The sequence below is a fragment of the Drosophila sechellia genome, chromosome 2R, assembly GCF_004382195.2.
Source record: "Drosophila sechellia strain sech25 chromosome 2R, ASM438219v1, whole genome shotgun sequence".
Lineage (NCBI taxonomy): Eukaryota > Metazoa > Arthropoda > Insecta > Diptera > Drosophilidae > Drosophila > Drosophila sechellia.
Window position 1 is genome coordinate 5,264,883 of NC_045950.1, and position 21,141 is coordinate 5,286,023.

At 46.7% G+C, this 21,141-nt stretch overlaps 2 protein-coding genes across 3 annotated transcripts; one reads left to right on the forward strand and one right to left on the reverse strand.

Annotated features, from left to right (window-relative positions):
- Window positions 1-565: 565 nt before the first annotated feature.
- On the forward strand, window positions 566-1,756 carry LOC6608273. Its single transcript, XM_002032981.2, has 4 exons — window positions 566-952; window positions 1,016-1,101; window positions 1,250-1,400; window positions 1,454-1,756. Exons 1-4 carry the CDS (start codon window positions 694-696, stop codon window positions 1,624-1,626), a joined length of 669 nt encoding a protein of 222 aa, XP_002033017.1. The 5' UTR covers window positions 566-693; the 3' UTR covers window positions 1,627-1,756.
- On the reverse strand, window positions 1,747-13,498 carry LOC6608274. Of its 2 annotated transcripts, XM_002032982.2 has the most exons (9): window positions 13,363-13,498; window positions 12,754-12,827; window positions 4,590-6,704; window positions 4,366-4,496; window positions 3,894-4,124; window positions 3,037-3,148; window positions 2,719-2,972; window positions 2,305-2,598; window positions 1,747-2,247 (listed from the first exon to the last, which is right to left on the reverse strand). In XM_002032982.2, exons 3-9 carry the CDS (start codon window positions 6,023-6,025, stop codon window positions 2,132-2,134), a joined length of 2,574 nt encoding a protein of 857 aa, XP_002033018.1. In that variant the 5' UTR covers window positions 6,026-6,704; window positions 12,754-12,827; window positions 13,363-13,498; the 3' UTR covers window positions 1,747-2,131. The 2 variants fall into 2 exon arrangements, with proteins under 2 accessions (XP_002033018.1, XP_032571770.1); XM_032715879.1 differs by lacking the exon at window positions 3,894-4,124 and having other exon boundaries at window positions 13,363-13,497.
- Between the last annotated feature and the right edge of the window lie 7,643 nt (window positions 13,499-21,141).

The following is a 21,141-nucleotide window of genomic DNA, read 5'->3' on the forward strand; positions in this document are numbered from 1 at the left end:
TCTGGTTCGGACTTCTCTTGCTGCTGCCAGTTGTAGTGACTGCTGTCTTAACTTGTTGCTGCTGCTGCTGTGAGGCATCACATGTGCTGGCCGATCTTCTTCATCATCACTACTAATTATTACGAAATGCTGATGACGCCGCCAGCGGCGCAGGAAATGTTTTCCCAGTCTATTGTAATTATTTTATGCGACATAATTGCAAGAACCGCTGCCATCTCTCGCCGGAATGGGAGCAGCTCAGTTCACTGGCGGCAAGCGGAGTGCTCTTTGGGGTTAGGCCATCTAGACAAGGGAGAACCACTAACCGAAATGGGGGCCACACATTCATTTAAGTAACTTTCTAACTTGTCGCCACCTGGGCGGATTAACATATTAAATAGGGTTCTTAGGTGTCGCCTATTTTAGTGCCATTGGGTGGATAGGTGAAAATGGATTTTAAGACCCAAGAAACTAAAAACTCATTTCTCATTCTTCTATATCTTTAAATCGGCTTAAGTGACACCGCATGCTTGATTGAGATACAAATATATTTGTTGGTGTTAAAGAAGCAGGCCCTGATCCCAGTCCTGTCACCTGGCTTCCACTCGTCTGGCCTTCAGTACATCGTTGTTTGTTCTGTTGCAAACACATACAGACCCCAAACAGCAGATTCCGGCAGAAAGCACGTTCAGTCGAAGCACAACAAACGGTAACATGGCCCCCAACGATCCATCGCATCCTGGTGGAAAGTCACCCGCCGTGGCGATCGCCGCCAGCCACACCATCTCATACGTGCAGTGCCAGAACCTCAAGTACAACGTCATCATTCTCGGCTGGCTGGGCGTGATCATCTCCACCGTCATCCTGGGCAGTTCCGCGCTGACCATCCACTTTCGTCCGGACATCGAGCTGCTGCTCAACCAGTGGCCCATGAACTTGGTCCCGGTCGCAGAACAGCAGCTACTGATCAATTGTAAGTATTCCCTAATCTTAAGCACTAACCTTGGATTACCTAATGATGATTACTTGGCCACAGTGTTGACCATCTTTAGCTCCATTGTGTACGGACTGTCGCTGATCAACATGGGCGTCAGTCTGCTGCTGCTGATTGGCATTGCCCGGGTAAGTAAAACAAGTGGATATTATTGCATTCTAATTTAGTTTCCAATTCGTGTTTGAATCAGTTGACTGGCAATCTTAATATATAAACTTTCATTCAATTTATAATTAATTTAATTAATTTAATTATAATTAAATATGTCTTCGACAGGACTCAAGCTGCCTAATTTATCCCTGGCTTATCTATCATGGCGTTATTTTTGGCTTTGGTCTTTACTTGGGGGTTTTCTACGCGACCGCAGGTCTGTTCATTGACCTGTCGAGCTTTCTAATGTGTCTTCTGGTGTTTAACCTTGTGCTGGGTAAGCCGACTACATCTTGACCCGGTGATCCCAATTATTAACATGTACTTCAGTTATATTTTATAAGATCTATCACGAGGTCTTCACCCTATTTCGCGTGATGGAGCAGCAGTCGAAGGATGGCGGAATGGGCGGACTCTACTACCAGGATGCGGAGCATGGATGGACTGCGGCTGGGGTTCCCTTTCAACATGTCTATGTGCCGCGTCTGCCGATGCAAAAGTAACATGCACATTGACCATTTGCAGACCCAGACTTCAACACCAACAGCAACGAATGGAAAAATTAGAAAAATATGTCATTTGGACTTTGCTTGTACTATTAATAAAACTTTCACGGGCTCGAATTAATTTCAATATTTGTATAATTTATTTACACACGAAATGGAGTTCATAAATAGTTTTAAAATTACATAACAGCGCATATGACTAAGTAAATTAAACCGTAATTATCAATTATAATTAATTTAAGGCTTAGGGTGCTTGCAGATACAGATATATCGCACACGTGTGTATCTCTCAGATACGCACTGCCAATCCTAACTGCTAACTTGTACTGCGCTAATTTGTCTCTTAATTTAAATTGTATTTCTTGTGTAACCATAAATTAGGCGGAGTGGATCGGAAGCGGAGCAAGGAGCAGAATGAAGTGAGTTATGTACAAAACAATCTGTGGCCCACTTAGCAGGCAGGTGCGAATGCGAATACGATTGCGATTGCGATGAGAATAAATTAGATGTTCATCGTGAGTCCGACGACGTAGGATACCCAGTCCACGGTCTTGCTGACGCTGTGATAGATTCCCGGCTGGCCGCGGGACGCGCAGGAGTAACCGGCAGAGACGACACCTAAAGGAGATCAATCGTATTAGTTAATTTTGTGAACCACAGGGACTATATACGCACCAATCAGGTACCAGCGCCCGTTCTTGTCGTGCATCAAAGGTCCACCGGAGTCGCCCTGGCACGAGTCCTTGCCTCCGTTGCGGTAGCCCGCGCAGAGCATCTCCTGGTAGATGACCACGTTGATGCCGTTCTGCCGGTGCCAGCGCTCGCAGATCCGGTTCTCGATCACGGGCACATCCACGGCCTGCAGCGTCTTGGGACGCAGCCGGGAGCCCGGGTTCAGAGCTCCCCAGCCGGCTGCCCAGCCGAATTTGCCCAGGAAGTCCTCGTTCTTCTCGGGCAGGCAAATCGGAGCTGTTAGTAAAAACAAATAGATGTAAGTACTTTGTTGTTTACACGCCTACATTTAGATTGGCTATGAACTAACTTCTGATTTGATCAGTTGTATTATAATATAATATCTGGAAAACTTACCTATGTGGGGCATGAAGTGCACGGTGCGCTCTAGCGTCAGCACGGAAATGTCGAAGCGGTCCGCCTGCGGCGTGAACTTGAAGTACGGATGCACATCGATGCGGCGGACTCCGAAGGTGTAGGCAGGCAGCGGCTCCACGGCCGAGTTGATCACGTAATCGCCCAGCGTGACATGCACCTGGCGCGGAGTGGCCCGGGCCACACAATGACCGGCGGTGACCACGTGTCGTCGCGAGATCAACGAACCTCCGCACCTGTGTAGAGGAAATCATGGGAGTAAGTACTAAGTACTGAGGAATCTAGCGCCAAGATGCTCACCTGGAGGAACCGATACGGATGTAGGCCTGCCAGGGAAAGGAGCCGAAGCCCGCATCATCGCCGCCCACAATGCGCCGCTGGGCGGTCTGCTTGGCCAGCGAAATGCCGCAGCCTGAAAGGGAGAGGAGTCGGATGAGTTGGAACCATGCACCAGGATCTCTTAGCGTAGGGGGATTTGGGTATCTGGGATGGGGTTAGTGGAAGCATTAACAACGGGGCGACCACCAAACAAGCGATTAGGCAAACAAGCTGCCGGGTCGAGTCGTCGCGTCTTGATGGGATTTGGGGTCTCTGTTTCGTCGTGGTCTACACTTGCACGTGGACGTGGAGCGTAATGCCGTTAAGCTATGTGTAATATATGGCTTAATTATCATTAGCGTGCTGTGGTAATTAACATGCTCAAGCCGGGCAATTAAACTTATTTTATACAGCCCCGCTGTCTTTTATTCGATGGGCGATGCGAGGCGACTCCTTCGCGGGTGGCTCTTGCTTGGTTTTTAGTGGCGTGCGTTGTTAGAGGCATCTTCGGTCCACATGCGGCTTAATTAGGCACTGAAAACTACCCAAGAGTGTAACAATAACAAATGCGAGTTTCGAGTGCATAGCTACATAACAAAACAACAAAACGAACTACAAAACATACGTAAATTGTTAGGGGTGGCATGCAAATTATTTCTCAACTATTTCGCCTCTTATTTATATATCGGCAATTGAGTATTGGTACTTGGTACTGGGTGTACTGGGTACTGGGGGATTGGATACGGGTTGGGGTTTAGTGTGCACGTGCTTGGATTGGTTTGGATTGGATTGGATTCAATCAATTTGGCATTCAATCGATCTGAGGCTGCCACACTCACTGGGTTCGTTGTTCACGGGTCCGTAGTTCTTTTGCGGCAGATCGGTCAGATCTACGGCATTGCCGACGAAGTCCGAGCTGCCCAGATTGGCCGACTTGGCCGTGCGGTGGCAACAGCCGCGCAGCAGTCCGTCGCAGGTGCCCTGAATGAGGCCGCCGGAGAGCCAGCAGCCCAGGAAGAACTCGCACGTGCCGCCCCGGTGCTGGCACTCCGTGTCCGTTGTGATGTCGACTGTCGAATGGGAATCGGAGTTGCAATCGGTATGTTCTCGTGTTCGGGCGGGGTGTGTTCTGTGTGAGCGTGTGTGGGTTCTGGGTTCTGGGTTGGATTCTAGACTTTCTGGGTTTCGGGAGTAGGGTTACGTGGCCTAGTGCAAGCAGTTTCCCAGCAGCTGACTGACCCCTTCCTAAGCCCTACCGAATGCGGGTGGCGGTGGAGGGGGTTGAGATCGGGTCGGGGACGTGGCACTTACCTTTCTCCTTGAACGTGCTCGCCGACTGCGGACTGCTGGTCGCCTCCGAGGCGCTGTCCAGCTCCTGCAGACTGTAGTCATTGCGCAAATCCTGCACGGCGGCCAGTTCGTTGATGCCAAAGTTCTGGTCCCTGTTGGGATGCAAGGGATTAAATATATATATCTAATGGTGCCTACACTTACATCCGAAGGAGCTTATCTTATATATCAACATTTACTCTTACCTGAAAGCAATGTTATCGCTGAAGTAGACTCCGTTTCCGGAGGGTCCGCTGCTGCCGGCGGGTCCACTGGGTCCGGTGGTGCCCACGTTGTCGTTGGTGGGGAAGACGACCCTCGGACTGCGTGACGACTTGTAGGGATAGTAGCGGCTCTTCCGGGTACCCTGGTACTCGCTGGGTCCCACGTACTCCTGGAAGTTCTTCTGCGGCCCAAACTGGCGGACCGGAGCAGGAGGACCAGTGCGGAACTCAGTGTCGCCGAAGTAGAAACCTCGCTGGGGTCGCTGCTGCGGTAGCGCGGTGATCGGTCCATTGATGTCCCCGAACTTGGTCACATCGTCGCGATAGAGCTTGAGGCCATGCGGCTTGGAGTTGCTCACCAAGCCGGGAAACTCGAAACTGGAGGACGCCGTGTCCGAGTCAAAGTAGAGCTGCCGGGTGTGTCGCGTCTCGTGCTGCTCGTACTGCGTGGGCGGCGGAACGGGAGACGCATCCTCGCTGTACGGCTGGGGATCATAGCCGCCGGCACTGGTGTCCCCAAATATGGGGTTGTCTTCGCGGTAGGCCTGCGGATGGAAGGGGCTGGCGGGCTTCAGGCTGTAGCTGGGAAATTGGAAGCCCACACGGCGACTGGTGTTCTCCGGCTCGGCGTACTCCAGCTTGTCCGTGGAACTGGCGGCGGCCAGGAGATCGCTGCGTTCTGTTCGCTCGGGACCCAGTTCCAATGCAAGCGGCTGCTGCTCCGGTCCAGATCCCTGGGTGGCCAGATCGGCGCCAAATTCATGGGCCACGGCGGCCACTCCATCGGCCGGAGGTCCCAGCGCGGAAAGCGTAGCATTCCGACTGGGACGCAGTTGCAGCAGCGCCGCGGATCCATTCTCCCCCTCCGTCTGCAGCGGTATGTACATGTAGTTGCGGCGGCGACCCTGGCGAGTCACATTCTCCGGTATCGTGGGCACCAGCTGCTTGGGCACAGTGATCAGCTCACCCTGCGGCAGTTCCACGGACGGGGCGGGAATGATCTCTACGGCGGCGTCCGAACGCCGCTGGGCAGTGGTTGAGTAGCCACCAAACTGACGAGCGGTGCGATAGGAACCGAAGGACTGCACCACCGTGCCATCGCTGCGCTGGCGCAGGTCCTTAAAGCTGATGTCGTCCTGCCGGCTGAAGCTCTGGTGTGGCGCATACAGATTGCGGGCGGTGGAGGTCGTGGTGGCCGCCGTCGCAGCCGCCGTTTGCCAAGGCAGCAGCTGGTGGCCGCTAAGAAGGGCGGCCGTGGTCACCGAGGTGGTGGGCGTGGCCGCGGATGAGGCGCAGCAGCAGTAGGCGAAGAGACTAACGGCCAACGCCAGGCGGCTCCATCTCCAGGTGTTGCGTGTGCTCCGGCTGGTGGTGGTGGTGGTGGTATTGGTATTGTTTTCGTCGGTGGCCACTAACATCTTACATCGAGCAGGATGAGCGGCGGTGAATGGTGGTTGTCGGGTGGTAATGACACTGGCTCCAATTAAGGTGCAGCCGCACAACTTCCTGCTCAGCGCCGCCTGAACTTGAAAACCAAACGCTGAACGCACCGAAGCCGCCCAATCCGATCCGGTCCCAAACGAGCTGGTCCGTTTCGCTTTTCCTACGCTCCGCTGCTCTGGCTGCTCTGCTGCAAAAGTGGATTCCAAGTGCTGTCAGCTGCGTGCCGCGTTCATTGATCTCCCCACTGGATTTTGGTCTGGGTATCGGCTTTTGGGATTTTCCGATTTTCTGATTTTCCGGCGCGGCTCTGTTACAATTTAGCTGGATTTGCGGCAATCTGTGTGCCTGCCGCCGATAGCTCAGCTCGTGTGGCAAGTTGCCGGTTTCGTTGCCAGTTGAATTGGTCCGGGTGCTGGGATGGGTTGGAAACGGCGATGGCGATACGAATGGCGATGGCGATGTCGATGGTGGGATGTTTGGATATGTGCTCGTGGGTCCGGCGGTTATTGGTCTGTGCTGCTCCAATGGCAATTATGGCAATTGCTGTTGACGCTTTAACAGCGGCGTTTCAGGCGGTTTCGTTCGGTTGCATGCTGCACCGCATCGCGACAACGTCCACGAGGAGCTCTGGCCACGAATCACTTCCTTAATTGCCTGCAACGGATAGACACAAACATAATCATTGGCGGACCGGTTTATTTCGGCAATTAGGAGTGGGTGTAAGTTAGCCCATGCTCGAATACTAAAATGACTACCTGCAGTAATCGCCGCTTTGCGCATTAAATTCCCATTAATTCCGTAGTAAATGACTTTTAAATCATCAATTTACGCCGAAAACTCGTTTAGCAGAGGTGCACTTGCCGCTTGCTACTTGCCACTTGCCACTGCAACACGCGTTTCCTTGGTCACACATGTCACAGTTGGGTTTTTGGGAAACCTGTCGCCGCGATAAAAGCATCTCGGAAAACTGGAAAAACCATCATCAGCAGCTGGCGGCCGCTCGCAGTGTTTTTTTTATATATTATTTTATTTAATTTCTTTTTTACTTTTTGCGCATTTTTTTGTCTAATTTTTGGCTTTTTCTCCCCCTTCTCTTTTTGGATTTCACGTTTAACGATAGAAGGAAATGAATGAATGCAGCGAACAGCGCAATAAAAGCAACTACGAATCGCAGTTCAGTACCCTGTAGCCGCATACATTAGGGGTATATCAGTGTTGCTGCAGTGCATTATCACGGAACTAATTAATCAGGAAAGTGTGTTCGATGGGATGGGCTTGGACATGGCTAGTTGTATCAGTTGATTATGCTAATCACTTCGAGGGCTATTGGTCTACTCTTTCTTGTAACCGTGTGAAATTTTTACAGATTGTTTAATATTATAAGAAAAAAACCTCAAAGATCTTGAAAGGTCTACTATATTGACAATTATGGGTTTTCCTATGGATTTTCTTTGCTATAGAAATGTTTAGAGCAACGGCACTCTCCATGCAATAAACAAATTTATTTGTAGCAATTATTATATAATTGAATATATTTCAAAATTTAAAAATTAAATGCCACTATTAGTTTAGTATTTTACTTCTTAAAACTCAGAACTCCTAGTCACATTGGGTTAGTCATCATAGCAATTCAGCCATGGCAGTCGAAAAGTAAGAGTTACCCAGCTTTTTGCTCTGGTCGGCAGCGTTGCAGCCGAAGTCGGCGTGTTTTCACTTTCATTTGGAGTTCAAGCACCATGGAGCAGCTGGTCGGCGAATGGCTTTTGCTTATTTGCCGCTCCGGCGAGCGCTTCCTTTAAATTTGTGCAAACTTGACACTTTGAACTTGATCTGCGGTGTGCTGCCTGGCGATTTTCCGATTCCGATGCACCAGGAAGCTGGCGAACGAAAACGTGACTCGGCGCTTCGACAGCTTTGCATAATGGTTAACACATTTTGCGGACACTTTATGTATGTATAGGCAGGCGATGGTTATGAAATATTATTTTTTTTTTTTTGGCGACCCAACAGGTTTTGGTTTTGCCAGCCTGCGCTTGGAGCTTGGATGTTTTCCCTGCTGACGCATCGTGATGCAACCGTTGCAAAACTCAATTTACATTTCGGACAGTGCACGGTAAGTTCGGGCTAATCCCTGCTGCCCGGCCCACTGGATCTCTCCTGGATCGGGTTACGTAAGCCTGCTACTTCACCGACAGCTGCCCCATCATCATGACCACCATCCTCATCATTAAGATGATGATCATCAGCGCAGCAACAATGTGCATGCGTGTTGTTTCCATATGGAAACGGCCTTGAGTGAAGGACGCCGGAAACTGGCTTTCTGCGTCCATTTCTCTTTCTGCGCCTCTTACGCATAATTTACAATCGCTTTGTTGTGCTGTCCGCTTTCAGTTTATTTGTTTTAATTAAAAATACTTGGCTGGAACTGCCATTGCCACTGCAAGGGCCTATGCTTGGATAGCTGAAGCTATATTGTAGGCCGCATATTCATCACATCCCTCGACTCCCGCAACTCCATTACTTTTGTTTTAGTTCGGCGCTGGCAGTGAAAGTTTTTTTCTGCAGCAAACAATGCGTCGTTCACTTCGCTTCGTTTCCAATTCGTTGTAAGCAAGCGATTTTGTTGCTTTTCTGCTCGTAATTGAGATAAATGCATTTTAAATGAGCCACCGCAGCTGCAACAGCAGCAGCAGCATCAGCAGCAACTGATTGCAGATGTAGTTGCGTATGCAGATGCGATAGTCCACCGCTCATTGCATTTGGGCACTCGATTATGCGTCCCCAGCTCAAAAGACTTTTCTTTTATCTGGCCACGCATAATTCACGACAAATGAATTCTCCCCGCCGCCGAATGGCTAATGCCCCGGATGACAATGGTAATGGCTGCGGCCGCAACATGGCCAACAAAATCTGCAACATAGGCAACATCTTCAACAATGGCAACACAAAAGCTCAGCCAAAAGTTGTAATTTCAGTTGTCTCCCGTTTGTCGCCGGCTGATGAGTTTCGCATAAAGTAGCAAGCCGGCAAGCAAAGCCGGCGGCTCAAGGAAATTTTTATGCATTTTGTTGAATTGGGGGAAAATGCCTAAATTATGGAGGAGGGACTCGGGCGCTTGCCTAATAAATTAGGAAAGCCGAAAGAAAAGAGCTGAAGCTGCTGTCGTGCCAGATCCGAGTTAGCGGCTCCTTAACGAAAACGGCCGCGAACAATGCCGCTGCACTAGTTGTAAACGAAGCTTTATTTCTTGTGCCATAAACAAAATTAGTAAGCATAACTTCCAAGGGGGCACATAATCAAAAGCCTGGTATATTTCTAAATAAATGTATGTACAATGTGAAAAGTACATACAATTGTATATTTGTCCAAGATAGCAGCACTTATTTATTCATTTTTTAAAAAATTATGTTTTAATTTTTTTGATTAACTAAAACAAACAACATTCAATTAAATGTATTCCATACATTTAAGTAATTTAAAGATTGTTTACTAAAATCGTAGCTGATTAAAGCCGACTATAGCAAGCATTTACTGTACTCTTCCACAGAGAAGCGCAAAGCCATTTTTCTAGTTTTTTCAACCTTTCATTGGCTAAACGCTCACATTTATTTAAGCAAGCAATCAAGAGACGATCACAGCAACCACCAAATTGATAGCCGCTCCTTTCCCACTCCCACTCCCCGTCCAAATCCCACTTCCACTTTCGGCGGTTGTCGTCTTGGCAAAGTGGAATTAAAATAGATTTGCTCAATTATTTTGAATTGCTACCATTCGCAATTACGAATTGTTTGCACAAGCCGAAAGGTTAAACCCATTTGGCTTTCCCACCACCACCACCGCCATCACCACCACCCATCTCCCAAGTGGGTCAAACAGCTGCGCTCGTCTTGGCCTGGCCAAAGCCAAATAAGTTGGAAATCGGTGTCGTGCCATTGGCACATTTCAGTCCGCCTCAAAACAGAGGCGACAACAAACGGACTATGCACACATTAGAGCCCCGAAAGTTGGGTAAGGTAAGTGCCGTTGTAAGCCGCTGCCAAGAGCGTTTCATCACGCCCGTCCACATAATCAATCGATGGCCAGAAGATGGCACCTGTGACGTCTTCCCAACACACACACACACAGCCAAACTGGGGAGTGTTAATTAATATTCCATACGTAGGTTGATGCGCAATTGTTACGAATGTGTTAAGTCAACACCGGCAGCAGCAGCAGTAGCAGCAGTAGAGTGTTAAGAAGTGGCCGAGTGTAGACCATGGCAACAGCAATAACAAAAGCTGATGGGTTCATATATGTAGCATGGCATGCAAATCGCACACACAACACAAACACCGATGATTATGCAATTAGCGCCACTCATACAAAGGCAGGAGCACACGGCTCATGAGCCATATTAATCAATAGATTGTGTGAGCTCTACGACTGGCGATTAGATAAGCGCAATAAACTCTTGGAGAATTTCGTGCTAATGACTCGTGCCGTGCTGTAAGACATTAAAGATGGTGAAAATACCCTCTGGAAAAACGTAGGCAACGAACTTGACAAGAAGAAGGAAATTCGACGCAACATCAAATCCAAATCAAAGCAGACAATAAATGTTTCGGCAAAGAAAAACAAAAGACTTAGGCAACGAACTTATACAAATCAAAGTGACTGCAACAAGTTTGGGGGAAAATTAGTCGAAATAAAAACAAAAGACCTAGGGCACGAACTTAGGCTTGCCGGAGGTGAAGCTCAGTCAGATGCAAATAATAAGCTGACCCAAAGCCAGTAGCGACTGCGGTCGACTCCCCCTCAAAAGAAAAACAAAATAAAAAACAGACCGCCCAATTAACAACTACAAGCCGATAAACAAACAACCCGAATCCATAATAAACTCGGCTCGAAGCGGAGAGGGGGAAAAAATGATGAAAACAAAAATTGAGAAATCATTTGCATAAATCCAGCAACAATTTTCGAGCATTTCGATTGGCTTACATAAGCCATCAGTGCACAAAGAAGGTAAGAGAGTGAAAAACATTTACATAAAGCATCAAAAAGAAAATAAAAGCAAGGCGAATGAAGCCAAGAAATCCATGGCCATGGTCACAATTTGGCGGAACTTGTTTTCCAGCGCCCGGGTCGTATATCTCGGATCTTATTACAAGACGAAAATGGTCCCAAATCCCGAACCGGATTTAAGGGCATTCGAGCAGCAGCAGCTACCCAAAATTAAGTTATTTGTGTCGTCGGGCTGCTGGAAAGAAAGTTCTCAGCCAAGTCATATACTCCTCGTATGTATGTACATAAATGTGCACCTTTAAGTATACTCGTATATACAGTACATATATACAGTAGCATGCTCCAGAGAGCAGGCCGAGCAATACGAGTTTCGCCGCTTATGCAATAAGCCAGCCAGCCCTATATTGAAAAAGCGAAATAAAATAAAACCACTTGAGGAAAACGTAAAAGTAAAGAGATGTTACCAAAAAATAAAAAGACAGCGTCGGCGTTGCTGATAATGAAGTTCATGTCATACTTATACACACAGATACAGACACGAAAGTATATTGTGTAGTCGACACAAGACATCGACGGAGCCATAAAAACGTTGCCAAATAATTTGTGGCCCAAGCTGCAGTTAACCGAATTGGGGCTCTTAGCCCCCCTTTCTTCCCACTTCGGCTTTTGCCTCTTGACTCATTTCACATTTCGTTTGCCCTTCTTTTACGCACTTTTGTATGTGGCTCAGTATTTATGTTTTCCGGTTTCTCGCTTCTTTGCTTTTTGCATTTCGTTGGCTTTTATTTTATTTGTTTTATTGGCGACTTGACATGGTTTTTTTTGTTTTTTGTTTCAACCCCTTCGAGCCAACCTATTTATTATTCCAAGTCGGTGTCGGTTATACAATAATTATCAAGCTGTTAATGTGGAAACACATTGAATAATCGACCGCATTTTGACATTGCTTTTTGGGTTATCAATTATGACATTTGAAGTTCAGCTTTGATGTCACAAGCTGTGTGCCTTCGGTTTGTTTAATAATGCAACTTCTAAGCTTGGTTTGAGTTAAGTAATACAATCAATCGAAAATTGATTTTTCTGAAAGTATTCGTACTACAGTTTATGTCTCTCAAGTATTTGATTTGAATATGTCTAAAATAAACAGTGTTCAGTGTTGTTCAAATTAAATAAATGGACTTTGGAAGGAAAAGCATTACATATGGCCAAGCAATTTTTGGACTCCCAACTCGATTCTCGAATTTTCCTGTTTTGCCACCCAGCTGTGCCCCAAATTACACTTGCATGCAGCAAGAGCAATTAAAACCAAAGCACACCGGATTCTAGCAGTCGGGAATATATGGATATATGGATATGGCAGGTGTTATGCCAAAAACCACGAGCACTCCCCTGACGGGACAAACAGATGGATGCATCGAATGCGGCGGATTATGTGTCCAGGCATTTTGCAAGCATTTAAGCGCAAATACTTTCCACATTTTGCAAGCGACCACGACCACGCCATGAGGTTTGCGTTTTATGCATTTGGCAGAGTGGTATATGGTAAGATTTATTAGATAATGACGCCTTACTTTTGCACCATAACTGAGTAGTTTCTTTTTCTGCGGTTCGTGAGCTGTGCAAGTGTTGCAACGTGCAAATGATTTAAGTCGATTTGCGTTTCCTAACTAAGCGAATTTAATCAACTAATTGGGCTTCTTACCTGCGAGGCTGCAGCGAAGTGTGCTGAGAATTAATCCAATTGTGATTGCTGTATGCGGGGGCACAGTGGCAGTACTGTGCGAAATGAGAGAAAGAAATTGTATTAGGATACCGATTACAAATTGCCTGCAATTTATTGGGCTGTTTTCTTTGCACTTTTCATTATTGTTTTGCCGTGTTTTGTTCGGTTTCGTTCGGTTGAGGCGAGAGTAATAATAAAAACAAAAATGCCTTATTTTTCGCTTTTCGCTGCTGGGTGATCGGATCAGCAAACAAGCAGAAATATTGTTCAAAGTCGCTCGCAACAACAGCAGCGCAGCAGCAGCAGCAGCGATTGCGACTCCAATTGCAAAATCAAATCACTTTCACTGTCAGGCGCAGTTGGTTGGGCGAGGAGGGGCGACGGTTTGCGGGGCGGGGGGCGGTGTTTGGTATTTGCAACTGCAGGCAACTGCTAGCCAAATGCAATCCGTAGCACTCACTATCGCTCGCTCTATCTCTTGCATTTCAGCTATTATTGCTGCCACTTTAATTGCAGTTTTCGGCCATGCTTCGCCTCGAGTCCTGGGCTTTTATCTTAATCCTGCTGCACTCACACAGTGGCACTTACAGCGATCGCGATCACGGCCGGGGACCAATGTGTCTGGATACAAATGCACAGCTACGAGCGCGAGGCTGATACCGAAGCTGAGCCGAACTTGGACGGAGCCGAACTTGAAGCGCGAACACGACCTTCTTGAGCGACGTCTCAAAGAAGTCTGAACGGTCTGCGCAGGCGCAAAAGCTGAGCCAAGCTGAGCGCGAGCTTTTTTGAGCGGCTGCGCAGTCGCAGCGCCGCCGCCGCGGCTCTTCCTACGAAGCAGCGGCGAAGCGGTACTGGAAAAATCAGCTGTCTGCCATCCCGCTGACGCCCCCTCCCCTTGGCCGTGCGTCGATTAGGCAACAATAAATGCACAGACAAGCGTAAAAGATATAAAAGGGGGTGAGGGGACTGGCCGATGGAGCAGGGAGCGGGCAGCGGGCCGAAGGGAGCTGGAGTACTGTAACAGCCACCGCATTGTACAAATAATACGAATTATTGCTTAATGCCGGCAGATGACGTACACCGTACAATACATATATGAAACTTGTACAAAAAGGCGACCGATTAGGGACCAATAGGCAACAGAGGATCCTTCCTTCTTATGAGTACTGGAACATGTCTAATTTTCTAGGTCTTACAATATACTAAAAAAAAGTATTATTTTTTAAGATAACGCTAAGGAAGCTTTTCTATTTATGTATGCAATTTAAATTCAAATAAGTCCAAATACAATAGGCTTATTTAGAATTCTATTTGATCCGTTTGACCTTCATTAAATAGATTTTTTTCGGTGTACCTGCCCCCCCTTTCAGATGCCCCTCACCACCCTTTTCTTGGCTGCAATTATGATATGAAGTCGTAAAGCATCATTGGCCGCCATGGCCAATAGTAAGCACCATCGCTTTATTTCAGTTTTTGTTGCTGGCCAAACATGACAGCCGCCAATTAAACATTTTCAGTTCATATTTTCCCAATGCCTTTTGGCCAGCTACCCCGATAGCCAGAAAAGAGAAGAAATAAAAGAGAGAAAAAATCATAAAAACAGAACCCGCAATTCACGAAAGCGTCGCAACATTTAATATCTTTTGACAGACTGTGACAGGCTGTGACTCCACCGTGACAGCTAATTGCAGCTGATATGATTGAAATGTACACGTGCCAGCGTGTGCGCCTTGTCCAACTGACACCACACTTACCCAATGGAGAGCAAGCCAAGTTGAGTGCAATCCGTATCATCACAGAAGTCCAATCTCCAGTCGCAAAATAATAGAAGACCGTGAAAATGGCCAAGAAACCTTAAGGAAACATGCCGAACATTAGGAGTATAATGGAATGAAATGGTAGGATGATTACATTTTAATTAAATTATAATCTCATATAATGATCATCTAGTCTTAAGACGACAGACCTTCTGCAGCTGTCCACAATTAACCGCACTGAGTTCAATAGTTGAAGTATGACAACTCACTAAGAGGTCCCAACAAATCGCTCCCCACAATGGTTCATTTGTTATCTGGTCGATCCACTCGAGCGTTCACACCCGAGCAGTTCGGAGCAGTGGATACTTAACGATTCATAGTCAAGGCTGGACGGGGAAGCCTTGATCTTAAAACGGGGTGGTACGGGTTTTTCCCGGCGCACCAAAGCACCGACGGATGGCATGTGATGACTTTTGTGTCGCCTAAGCCAGCGGAATGGCCTTTGGGAAACCGCGAGGCGGTCAACACAACATCCGCTGCCGCTTTCAGATGATTCATCCGGCATCGGCTTTTTTGGCGGATTTCTTCTATTTACTTTTGATTGCTGCCCCTTGCTATTTGGCGGGGCTAAGAGTCCGTTTTGCTCTCGATTCGCACACGAATCGAAAGTGAAAGGAGCAGCGCCAGCATTTCTTCATCTGTATCTGCAGTTGCTGTCAAGACGCCGATGCACAGAGAGAAATTTAAGTCACAACTAGCTAATTATGAACATTGATGGAAGCAGAAATGGAACATGTATCAATATTTGTGCATCATATCACAATATTTAAGCAAAGGTTGAAATATAAGATATTATTATATTATATTATTTTTAAAATATACCAAGTACCAATATAATGTTTCAGTGTTCCACTGCTGCGAGCCATGGACTTTGGCTTTGGTAATGGCATTGGGAATGGGTGGGAGCTGGGCTTCGGATTGGAATTGGGAATGGGATTGGTGCGGGTGCTGCTGCCGCGTGAACGCTTCAGCTTCAACATCAACTCCAACTCCAACTTCTGCTTCAACTTGAGTTCGAGCGGCAGCTGCTGGCGGATGCTGCGACAGTTGGAAAGTGTTTGCCGCCTGGCTGTTTTGCCATTTCGTGTTTAATTTTTGCGGCCAGGGCAAATATTTGCATACAGCTCGCCACCGACGCTGGCAGCCAGCAACCGCAAAGTCGAGTAGCAATTGCTCTTAATTTCGCGTGGCACAATTTCCGAGGGGCAGCAACTGGTCTCGGCTCTGGCGTATTTATGAATATTCAATAAGCGATGACAGGCATTTGGAGTTTGGCGTTTGGAATTCGCCGGGGCGATTTCTCTGCCCACAGTGCCAGTCAAAAATCGGCGGCAAATGAGGCATCGCAAAAACGGGCAACTGCAACGAGGAAGTGGCTGGCTTTGCCACACCACACCACACTACATCGCAACACACACACACACACCTCTGAGCAAAAAAGCCTCTGAGCCGGGCAAACTAAAATCGATAATTGAAAAGAAATATTTGCAGGCAGATATGCAAATCTGCGGCACTAGCTCATATTTGCCCCAAACAGGGTGTTGCGGGGCGTGTCCGCGGGTGTGCGCGCACACCCTGTGTGCCACATACAGGAAAATACTCGCAAACGAGTATCGGCCCTATGCCTCGCGTATGCCATCATCACTTTCACCCAGAGGTGATATAATGGACGCAGCCCAGCGATCCCCGGCTGCGTCACCAGCTACCTCTTCCTGGCACTCAAACTGGGATGCTGCCACTAATCGCCGCCTCTTCGATGCACACGTGCTTCACAGCCATGAAGATGATGGCAATACTAGCTAACAGTCGTACTCAGGATAAGTGACCTACTGAAACATTTTAGTCAGATAAATGCATATCTTTGGGATAACATTCTAAAGCTGCAATCTAAGTCTGAGATGAAATAAACATAAAGTCAATAAAATTCGATTAATATTCACCTCTTTAAATGCTTATTTAATATTTCTTTAAAGCTAATAAATATAAGTAAATACATTAAATCACGTTCCACAGTATTCCCCTACTTCGATATTGGCTTTGTGGTTAATCCAAACTCGTGATCAGTATTAGCACCCCAATTCCATGTGCAGGTCCCAGAACAATTGAAGCCTGGCGGATCCAATCTGCCTTTTGTTTATGCGAACTTAGCACCAGCCCTCGATCGTTGCTAACGATTATCAACAACACCTTCTAATTCGATTAGCAAAGCTTGACAAATTGCCAATATTTAGCTAGCCAATTAGCAGATGTCGGTTCAGTTGAGACAAATAAGAAATACCAGAACTTCCAAGTAACCGACACCAAATGAATGCAGCTTACTAGCGGCTGATAGATGGCCAGATACGCGTGGCTAGGACATTAAAAACTTTCCACTCCCGGACTCGATATGTCAAAATCGGATCTGATCTGTCAATCATATATGTACAAACATCTGCGAGGTAGGAACAAAATCAATGGGTATAGGGTCTGTACCACGAGCCAAACTGGATCGCCAATCTCGCGGCAATTAGTGAACTGCGGTGTAAATCGGAGAAAACTAAATGAATTCAGTATATACGAAATTAGCGAAGCTAAAATACTCTTTATTATTAATAGTCTGAATTGAAAATAAATCATTTCGCAGTAAGCCATCGTTTTATATCGGAATTACTCATCATTAGGTACCTTTATTTTCCATTCACAGAATGCAATTTAATCTGCAAACATAATTTAATTTAAAAGATATTTATTGCTGCATTCAACAGACACAATGAAATGTAATCTTTAAAGAAAAAATAAAATCCACGGTATTAACAATGCCACAGTGCACATTAAGCCCCCAGTTGTATAACAACACCTTCCTGAAGAGCAGCACCGATATTAAAGACCAGAAATGCCATAAATCAATTTTAGATGCGGCAGTCGAAAGCCGAGGAGCTCGAGATGAAGTGAGCTGCTTTCCTCGATTGGGATTACCAAATGGCATCTGCAGACAATTGAACGCTGGAAATGTGTGACGCTATGAATAGGCGTTTAGATCTTTTTGTGTCTGCCATTCGAGACGACTCTTTCTGGTTTCTTTCTTTTCGCTAATTACACAATTGTCTCGCCAGAGCTTTTTCACATTTTTGAGTCATGTGCGGGAAGATTGGGGCTTATACAACACGCAGTCTTCGATGGGGAGCATGCGTAACCGAGGGTGTTTCGCTGTGTTTTTCCTTTTCAAAACTATGACAAGAAATACCAGACGACGAATGCGGGACGGCCAGACTAGCCACAATCCACCATCCACCATCCACTATCCGCTGACTGCGCAAACTAAGAGGCCCATAAAAGTTAAGTGCAAGAAATTATGTTGAGTAAATGTAATTGCCCGGCAGATGATATATGCAAAGCCATTTGGAAATGCGTTTTATTTGCACATTAGTGCGTGGGAGAGATTTCAGGTTTCGTAAGTGTCGTATGTACATACATATCTACATATGTATATGCACACAGATGCCGATGAGCGACCTAGAAAATTGGCCCATTCGCCGACAGTGCAAGACATTTCGTAAGGCGCAGCCGAAATTGGCTATAAAATGGCACCGTTTACAGCAATCGTCGAGCAGACAGACAACTGTTTTTGGCAGCGGGCCAGGAAATTGACTTTTTGGCATATTAAAATACAATTCAAAGCAGCGGCGCTTGTTGACTTTCATTCGAAGAGCTATTCATAAGCACACGTTTCCTTATTGCTGCAGCCGCTCACTTCGCCAGTCGATCGATCGATCTATCAGTTAGCCTGCTAATGCTTCCCCACTTAGTGAACAACTCCAGTTGTAGGCTGTCGAGCGATTGGAAAATAAGCCGACCGCAGGCCAAACGGAACCCATCCATACCCGTTCCATCAAAGTGCAGTCAGCAGCTGAAGTGGCGCACAGGCCAACATCCAAAATCCCAAAGTACAAAAATAGACCCGGAGATGTTGGCCAAAAAAAAAAAAGAGTCTTACGCTGTAAAAAGTAAAAGAAGCCAGTGGCCGCCTCAGCGAAAATGAAAGTAAAATTAATTTTTTTCGGCTTTTCAAGAGGCAACCGCCTGATCGCCACTCGCTTCTTGGCCATTTTTTGGCGATGATGTCAACACAATTTCTCCACCTACACAGCAGGCCATCCATCCCCATCCCGCCTCGCTCCACTCTCACTCTCTTTCACTCTCTTTTGACCCCTGTCGTCGCTGCGTGATTGTGGACTTTAATTTAAGGCGAGCACGCGCTTACGTAAGAGCAAAAAGCTGGCCGAGGCGACCCCGCAGCCGAGTTCGTGTCTTCAGTCTTTTGTTTCAGCAGGAAGCGCAAGCTCCCTCATGTCCATGATAAATACTCGTGCATTCTGAGCCACATTCGGCGTGCGGCGCGGCTAATGATCCCCTGCCCACCGAAGAGGTGCAACAAATTATGATTATGGCTGAGCCATATCATTGTGATAGCGTACCGAAGAAAGGTTACCGCGCGGTGAAAAGAGCAGTGCCAATCGCCGCCTGCAGGGCCCGCCGTCCAGCGGTGCGTATGCATAATGCTCAGAGCCGCCACTCGCATTTGTTGCTGTAACATTTTATTGCTTTTTATTCGACTGCGCTGCCATCACAGCGCGCGTCATAATATACATAATTTCTTAATTGCTTGGGGTCAGCTCTCGGATGGATGGATGGATGGACGGATGGATGCTTGCCTGGTTTGTTATGGCTGATTGCTTCTTCTGCTGTTTTTCCCTCTTATATTTTTCGTGGCTTTTTCGTCTTTTTGGGGCGCTACGCTGCGGCAGCTGGACAAGACTCAGCATGGGATTTCGTCAAATAATCATAATTTTTGCGCGAGCGCGTGACGTTGATGATGATCTGCAGTTTCTTCTTGCTCAGCTCGACTCGAGAAGATCTTTTTGCAGCCATTTCAACTCGTGTTCCGCAATGAAAGTTGGCGCCGAAATTTAATTACCACTCTGAAAGGACTGAAGTAATCGATGAACAGCGTCTAATGAGGGTAAGTCAAATTACCAAAATATTTAACTCTTTTGAAAATAAATAGTTGTGTCTTTCTTGATTGACAAGGAAAAGTAAAAGAAAACATTCAGAAGTATTAAAGTTTCCCAAAACGGAATCGTTGAAGTGAAGGTTTAGAATGATCGCATAATAATATCATATCAGTACGTAGCTCTAATTAGTCGAATGCCTCATACATACTTCATAGACCACATCGATTTCGCCCAGTCTTTCCTAATAGATCCTCCTCGTAACATTACTATAAGCGCTCCATTGTTTTGCGATTTCCAGATCTGAACTTGACAATGGGCTCACGTAACAAAGCCATTTGGGGGTCTTATTCCCTGCTCTCGTATTCCCACACCATATGCAAAACCTATTCACCTCTGATTTGGCCTATTGTGCGGGGTTTAAGCCGAATTTCGTTTGTATATGCTCACTCGTTCGTTTGTTAAATATTTGCCACCAACGTGCCCGATGAATATGTTAACAAAATTCGCATATAACACTCGCATATCTCTACCTACACATGTTCCGAACTTGTTAACGAGTGCTCACATATGGGGATTTACTTTTTGGGTTAATGCTAATGTGAATGCATCTGCTGATGGGCAATTTAAAAAAGTTCACCAAATTGTCTGACATCGACATGCAAATTTCATTTAACTTGTTTTCCCTTTGCGGTTTCCGTTTCGGCTCTTTTCTCCAGCTACACAGCATTCCCATACCCATGCCCGTATATCTATGCATAATTTGGACACTTAAGTCTTTATACTCTCCCAAAGGGGCTGCGCCAATTTGGCACGAGATTTGCAACGCAAAATGGAAAGAAGCTGTTGCCAAATGACCTTACATTTATAGTCAGCGATGCTATTAAATTTAGCCAGCGAAATTTCGTAAAAATCGGCTTTCTCAATAAATTAATTATACTTTAAGCTTTGCATCAAATTTATACCAAGGAAATATATAATAGATCAACATCTCTCAAGAACATACATGATATTGAATGTACACATTTGTAAATGGAATTATTTTTTAGAGTTTTAACCCCTCGTTCTTTTTGAGTTCGGTACTGGTTGCCCAAAGACCAGGGAAATACCTAGATGTGGGTGCCTTTCACTCACTTGGTTTCGGGACGGCTGGGCGGCGTGCCATGTCAAAGTTGGATTCGAGTCGAGTGCGCGGAGCTGTGTGCTTCTGCTGCAGCTGGAAATGATTCAATTTCACGGCCATTCATTCCGCGCCGAGTGCGCGGAGTCGCCACCGCAATTTGGCGCAATTAGCAGCAGGCAGACTTGCAGATCGGCTGCCTCGCCAGCTGACAAAAAATAGCAGGCGGCACGCAATGCATTCGCCCATTCGCCTATTTGCCGCAGACGCCCCCACTCGAAAGCGAAAAGGAAATCCAGTCGGGGAAAAGCACTCGTCCAGCTAAATGGGTAACGCCCGCGTGGGTGGGTGGTTGGTTGGTTGAGTGTATGACAGGGGGGTGGACGATCCCACGACCTTGCTTCCCGCAATTGCTCCACAATCCGCTGGGCTTGGACTT

What these genes read in the sequence shown, in the direction of transcription:
- LOC6608273 (XM_002032981.2), top strand. Translation starts at nt 694, where the DNA reads ATGGCCCCCAACGATCCATCGCATCCTGGTGGAAAGTCACCCGCCGTG. An exon ending in TGCTGATTGGCATTGCCCGG is followed by an intron (nt 1,102 to 1,249) that starts GTAAGTAAAACA and finishes TGTCTTCGACAG; the next exon opens with GACTCAAGCTGCCTAATTTA. An exon ending in GGTGTTTAACCTTGTGCTGG is followed by an intron (nt 1,401 to 1,453) that starts GTAAGCCGACTA and finishes CATGTACTTCAG; the next exon opens with TTATATTTTATAAGATCTAT.
- LOC6608274 (XM_002032982.2), bottom strand. Translation starts at nt 6,025, where the DNA reads ATGTTAGTGGCCACCGACGAAAACAATACCAATACCACCACCACCACC. An exon ending in ACCCGTGAACAACGAACCCA is followed by an intron (nt 3,149 to 3,893) that starts GTGAGTGTGGCA and finishes TCTCCCTTTCAG; the next exon opens with GCTGCGGCATTTCGCTGGCC. An exon ending in CGGGCGCTGGTACCTGATTG is followed by an intron (nt 2,248 to 2,304) that starts GTGCGTATATAG and finishes GATCTCCTTTAG; the next exon opens with GTGTCGTCTCTGCCGGTTAC.